The sequence below is a fragment of the Suricata suricatta genome, chromosome 1 (assembly GCF_006229205.1).
Source record: "Suricata suricatta isolate VVHF042 chromosome 1, meerkat_22Aug2017_6uvM2_HiC, whole genome shotgun sequence".
NCBI lineage: Eukaryota > Metazoa > Chordata > Mammalia > Carnivora > Herpestidae > Suricata > Suricata suricatta.
In genome coordinates, this window is record NC_043700.1 from 34,355,900 (window position 1) to 34,363,050 (window position 7,151).

The 7,151-nt window shown below is 34.2% G+C and overlaps 1 protein-coding gene across 1 annotated transcript in view; it reads left to right on the forward strand.

The window, feature by feature from the left end:
• Nucleotides 1–7,151, forward strand: part of ADAM2 (ADAM metallopeptidase domain 2) — a 107,100-nt gene that overhangs the window by 68,148 nt on the left and 31,801 nt on the right. Inside the window, exon 15 of the mRNA XM_029936321.1 lies at nucleotides 109–214. Within this exon, the coding sequence (XP_029792181.1) occupies nucleotides 109–214 (106 nt within the window). The remainder of the gene's footprint in view (nucleotides 1–108; nucleotides 215–7,151) is intronic.

The window sequence follows — 7,151 nt, forward strand, 5'->3', positions numbered from 1 at the left end:
GATTATATTTTGAGCAATATATTTTAAACCATATCAAAATTTTAATATATTCATGAATTATTTTAAATTAATATAAGCTCAATATGACTAACCACACATATTTTTCAGGTGCAGATTTTGGTCCTGAGGAGTGTTATGCTTACCTTAATTCTAAGACTGATCAATCTGGGAACTGTGGTTCGGGCCCTTCAGGATACACACAGTGTAAACCTAAGTATGCTTTAAGAAATTTATCCAAGAAACTGTTTACTGCCTTAAATTAAAAAGTATAGTCAGATAATTAAGCTTATGAGTAATCAAAATATTACCTGACCATGAAGTTAGACTATATTTAATCAAATTATAAATGTCTTTAATACAGAATATCTTTACTGCTCTTTCTCATACATCCCATTATCCCTTTTATTGTCTTGCAGACTGTTTAATTTCCATATAGATACCTTGATAACATTAGTTAGAAGGACGGGTCATCCTTATTTTGCGTGATGTCATTTTAATTTTAATTTTACAAAGTATGAGCATTCTTATAGCGATGAAAAGAAAATGTATGAATTTTTACTATCAGGTTAAGTAAAGCACTGTGTTTAAGGACATGTACTCTCCAGCCGTACACCTTGGTGTCAAATCCTAATACCACTGCTTACCTTCTTGTGTGAACTTAGATATGTACTTCATTTTTCTGACATGCAAAATATGAATATTAATCCCACTGACACCATTGGTTTGATGCCAGTGTGGAATTTGGATACTCTATTGAGAACATTTAGAATGGGATTGACCCATAGTATGCACTATATGAGTTAATTATTAAGAATTACAATTAGTATATATATTAGAACTAGAATGTTGTTGCTCTTGTAATACTTTGTTTTGATATTATTTAAAATTTGGTTTGATAGTAAAAGTAAAAATTCTATAAAACATTTCTAGTTTGCATGGGTAATACAAAGACTCCCCATATACCTTTACCCAGGTTTACCAATTATTTACATTTGCCCATTTGCTTTATCCCTCTTGTTTTTTCAACTCTCTTCTCTCCTCTCTTCAAAATGATTTTCCTAAACCATTTGAAAGAATATTGAAAACTATGCTTCTTTACCCATTTAAAAAATCATGTGTCTTTCCTGGAAATAAAGATATTTTCTTACATAGCTATAATGTAGCTAGAAAGCATGTTTCATATTAAAACTTTTGGAGCCTCTGGGTGGCTCAGTTGGTTAAGTGTCCATCTCCTGATTTTGGCTCAGGTCATCAACTCACCGTTTGTGAGTTTGAGCCCTGTATCAGGCTCTGTGCTGACAGTGTGGAGTCTGCTTGGGATTATATCTCTTTCTTTCCCTCTCTCCCTCCCCCACTTATTCTGTCTCTGTCTCTCTCAAAATAACTACATAAACTTTTAAAAAGCTTGTTTAATTGTCTTATTTACAGCTAGCCTTTAAGCTAGAAATGTATGGTAGGGAGAAGTATTCCCTTCTATTTATTTATTATTTATTTATTTATTTATTTATTTATTTATTTATTTATTTATTTATCTATTGGCTCAGACTCAGCAATTTTTATTTTACTCAATAGTGTATATATTACTGTTATTATTGTCATGGTTCTTTTTCAAATTGTGTCAGTTCTGGGTCCTGAGGGTCTCTTTTATTTGGTCGCAGTGTTTGATTTGTGTCTTTAAGAACTTTCAAATTTTGGGGGTGCCAGGGTGGCTCAGTTGCTTAAACACTGACTTTGGCTCAGGTCATAATCTCGTGGTTCATGGGTTTCAGCCCCAGGTCAGGTTCTGTGCTGACAACTCAGAGCCTGGAGCCTGCTTCTGATTTTGTGTCTCCCTCCCCGGCTCAACCTCTGTCTCTTTCTGACTCTCAACAATAAATAAATAATAATTTTTTAAATAAAACTTTAAAATTTTTTTTAAAGAACTTCTAAATTTTTCTAGCACAAAGTGTTCTGGCTCCTGTTATACTTTTTCTGCCCCTAATCTGGATCCAGCTATTTATCCAACTAGCCTAGACTCATTTTGGTAGGGAATAATATTTAAAAAATAAATATCTGGGCACCCAATGTGCTTATTTTCATTTCCTCTACACCTTCTAGGTTCTACAGACCGAGAACATACATGTAATTTATGCACATGCATGTATCATAAAATTATTTATTTGCTCCTTTATATCTCTATATTTAAAATATGAACTTACAGAGATTGTTTTATTTCTGACTAAACACCGCAAAGTAAATTTTAGTACCTTTCTCATATTTCAAGCTCAAATACACAGAAGTTATTTGCTAAAAATTGTGTATAAAAATTGCATTTACTGATCAAAGAAAACCTTCTAGTGATTATGACTGTATTTTCCCTTAATCATTGATCATTTTTATATTAGGTGCTATACAGTGCTTCTCTGCTAATTGTTATGTTTGAATCATATTGCTTTTGTATCTAGTGATTTATTTGCTCTTTGGTTATATCTCATTTCTTTTGGCATGTTTACAATTTTTTGACTTTTTATTGGATATCATGAATAATACATAATGGAAACTTATGCTTCCTGAAAGCAATAGAATTTTGTTATGGAAGGGATTTAACATAGCTAGACTCATACAATAGACAATATCCCTCTGTGAGTTGCAGTTGAAATACTATTTATATCTTTATGCTTCTTAAGATGCTTTCTCTGAACTCCCTAGAGTCTTCACATGCTGAGTTCATTGGTCAGCCAAGATTTATTATCAAGTTTATGTATGCTTTAGTGCTGAGCACCTTTTAATTTCTAGTCACCTGATTGACATGAGGCCCATTTTTAGTTCTGCCATCTGATTATTTAAGCTAAGAAATTTAATGTATCCTAGTCCTCAATATCTCTTGAGTAGTTCCCATTCTTAAAGCTCAATTATCATACAATTGTTCCCTTCCTGGTTACATTCCAGTCTCTCTCTCTCTCTTTCCCTCTCTTTCCCCGTGTGTGTGTGTGTGTGTGTGTGTGTGTGTGTGTGTGTGTGTGTGTTTCAGATTAGAATTCTACCCTTACTGGAATCCTTACTGGGTTTATTACATGTAGTAATTAATGAAACTATACAGTATGAGAAACCATGGGACATTTTGGTTTCAGAGTTTGAGAGACTTTTTATAGGATTTGGGTTTGTTTTAAGTGATTTTCAATTGGGTTTTAGAAAGTGGATCTTTCTTTTGAATTGGATGCTTTTAGAAAGTAAAGGTATGATTGAGTATCTCAAATCTTACATATGAAGAAAAAAGACTGGAGAGAAGTTAAAGTTGTAACTGATAATGCAGCAACAGTCACTCATATTAGCTGGATGAGAAGATGTTTGACAATTTTGTTGTTTGGACAACGCTTATGCTTCGTCTATGTTCATTCATAATTTACGGAGCAGGTCTGTCCTTTTCTTGGTGTGTCATGATCACAGAGTGACTTGGCCTAAAGTTGATATTCCTAAAATTGCTTATATTCAACAGCTAAGCAGCATGACCTACCTCTAAGTGCAAGTCAGTTTGTGTCAACTCTAATACCCTTCTGTTAATATCTTCACCTGAATGTCAGAGGATGTTTTTCTCTTTTTCATTTCTTGTTTTGTCCAAAGGCTGAAAAAGTCAGGCCATAGAAAATTGCTCCAAGTTATCTATATTTTCGTCATTGCTAAGATTTTACTGGTTAGGAAGTTATTTAGAGAAGGCAGTGTATAGTTAGGCTCATGTTAGTTTCCTCTGCCACTTTTGCTGCAGGATAATGTGTTGAATTCTATGATGTAGCAGTGGCTGTGTGGTAGCATTTAAGACCCCCTATAGGACTCACAAGCCAAATAAGAATTTTATGGCATAATACATGCTATAAATACATGCTCACATTGATAGACCAGACATAATTTTCAGGATATCCATTTTGTTAAAATACTGCATATACCTTATACAACGTACATAGTGATAACTCTACAGTATATAATTCATTTAGTTTCGTTATTATTTTTTTAATGTTTACTTATTTTTAAGAAAGTGTGTGTTTAAGTCAGGGAGGGGCAGAGAGGAGGACAGCAGATCCCAGCTGGCCTCTGCACAGACAGCAGAGAGCCTGATGTGGGGCTTGAACTCAAGATGAACTGGGAGATTATGTCTTGAGCCAAAGTCTGATGCTCAACTGACTGAGCCACCCTGGTGCTCTACTTTTGTTAATTAATATAACTTAAGCCTTTGAATTCTTAATTTTTAAAATGTTTTTGTGGCGCCTGGGTGGCTCAGTTGGTTGAGTGTCCGACTTCAGCTCAGGTCATGATCTCACAGTTCGTGGGTTCGAGCCCCGCATCAGGCTCTGTCCTGACAGCTCAGAGCCTGGAGCTTGCTTCAGATTCTGCCTCTCCCTCTCTCTCTGACCCTGCCCTTCTTGCACTGTCTCTCTCTGTCTCTCAAAAATAAATAAAAATCATTTTAAAAAGTTAAAAAAAATAAAATGTTTTCATTTAAATGTTTTCATTTAGCTAACATACAGTATAATATTAGTTCCAGGTGATTCAGTACTTACATACAACACCCGGTGCTCATCACAACAAGTGCACTCCTTAATCCCCACCACTTATTTAACCCATTCCCCATCCACCTCCATTCTGATAACCATCCATCAGTTTGTTCTCTATAGTTAAGAGTCTGTTTTTTGGTTTTCCTTTCTCTCTTTTTTTGCCCTATGGGTTTTTGTTTGTTTCCTTATTTATATATATGAGTGAAATCATGTGGTATTTGCCTTTCTCTAACTGATTTCTCTTACTATAATAATCTCTACTCCATCCATGTCATTAAAATGGCAATATTTCATTCTTTTTTATGGCTGAGTAACATTCCACTGTGTGTTGATATATAGCACACTTTTCATCCATTCATCAATCAATGGACACTTGAGATGTTTCATAATTTGGCTATTGTAGATAACAGTGCTGTCAACATTGAGGTGCATGTATCCCATTGAATCAGTATTTCTGTATTCCTTGGATAAATACCTAGTAGTGTGATTGCTATATCATAGGGTAGTTCTATTTTTAACTTGAGGAACTTTCATAGTGTTCTCCACAGTGCCTGCACCAGTTTGCATTCCAACCAACAGTACAAATGGATCCCCTTCCTCCACATGCTTGCAAACACCTGTTGTTTCTTGTGTTGTTTATCTTGCAATTCTGACAGGTGTGAAGTGATAGCCACTGTAGTTTTGATTTGCATGTCCTTGATGATGACTGATGTTGAGCATTTTTTCATGTGTCTATTGGCCATCTTGGTATGTCTTCCTTGGAAAAATGTTTATTCATGTCTTCTGCCATTTTTAAACTGTGCTAACAGCATAGAGCCTAATATGGGTTTGATGTCAAAAACCATGAGATGATGACCTGAGCCGAAATCAAGAGTCGGATGCTCAAAGTACTGAGCTACGCAGGCATACTGAGCTATTCAGTTCCATTGATCTATGTGAGTATTTTTGTGTCAGTACCATGCTGTCTTGATCACTACAGCCTTGAAATCTGAAATTTTGCTACTTCTAGCTTTTCTTTTTCAAGATTGCTCTGGCTACTCAGGGTCTTTTGGATTGTTCTAGATCTGTGAAAAATGCTGTTGATATTTTGCTAAGGATTGCATTAAATGTGTAGATTACTTTGGGTAGTATAGACATTTTAACAATATTTATTCTTCTAATCTAGGATAGTGAAATATTTTCCGTTTCTTTGTGTCATGTTTAATTTATTTCATAAGTGTTCAGTAGTTTTCAGAGGACAGATCTTTTACCTCTTTGGTTAGGTTTATTCCTAGGTATTTTATGGGTTTTGGTGTAATTGTAAATAAGAATGATACCTTGGTTTCTCTTTCTGTTGTTTCATTATTGGTGTATAGAAATGCAACAGATTTCTGTACATTGATTTTGTATTCTGTGATTTCCTATAATTTTTTGGTGGAGTCTTCTGAATTTTCTGAGTATCGTGTTATCTGCAAATAGTGAAATTTTGACTTCTTCCTTGCTGATTTGGAAACCTTTTATTTCTCTTTGCTGTCTGATTGCCAAAGCTTGGTGTCTCAACATTATGTTGAGTAACAGTGGTGAAGTCTGGCATCTCTGTCTTGTCCCTGACCATAGGGGAAAAGTTCTCCGGTCTTCCCCAGTGAAGATGTATGTGATCTTGATTATGCTGAGGTATATTCCATTTAAACCTACTTTATCTAGGGTTTTTATCATGAATAGATGTTGTATTTGTCAAATCCTTTTTGTGCATGATTGAGAAGACCATATGGCTCTTTGAAATCTTTTTTTAAAAAGTTTATGTATTTTGAGAAAGAGAGAGGGAGAGAGGTTGAGTGGGGAAGAGGTAGACAAAGCATGAGAGAGAGAATCCCAAACAGGCTAGCATGGAGCTCATCCTGGGGCTCGAACTCATGAGCCATGAGATATGACCTGAACCAAAATCAAGAGTAAGACATTAGGCACCCTAAAATCTTAACTTTAAAATAACTCAAGGGTTATTTTACATTAAATTTATGCATAGTACATTTTTGGGAGTGTAGATAAACTGAAACGTGTTTAAAAACAGTTTTTGCTCTTATTTTTAGTTTCTTGACTAAAAAGTGTGTAGTTCTATGTTCTTTGTTACAATACATTATCTATGTGCAAAAGAAAACTATCCTTTTAAACAGTAGTTACTTGTATGTGAAATAAGATTAATAATACTTTACCTTCCTATCTCATGTGACTTTTTAAAGAAATTAAATTTCATGTTAAACACTTGAAAACACTATTGTTTTACCCTTATAAAGTTAGACACTTGAAGCACTACCAGTTTACTTTATAAGTTTTGCTTGAAGTCCACGTGTAAATGTAGCATAATAAAGATAAAATGTATATATATCCATTTGGCCTTTTTTAATCTTCACTTTGCTTGTTTTTTTTATCTTAAATGTATGTGGACTATAGTAATTAAATGTACTTTAAATGCAAAACTTCACTTATATTTCCACCACGCAAAAATGTTTTCTTTAATCTCTGCTTCATATAACTTGTGTTTTTATCTCAATGATGATAGATAAATGTAGTCTGTCCAAAAATTTCATATAAATGGAATGCTACAGTATGCATTTTTTGTGTTATACTTAATATTCCCAGCATAATTTT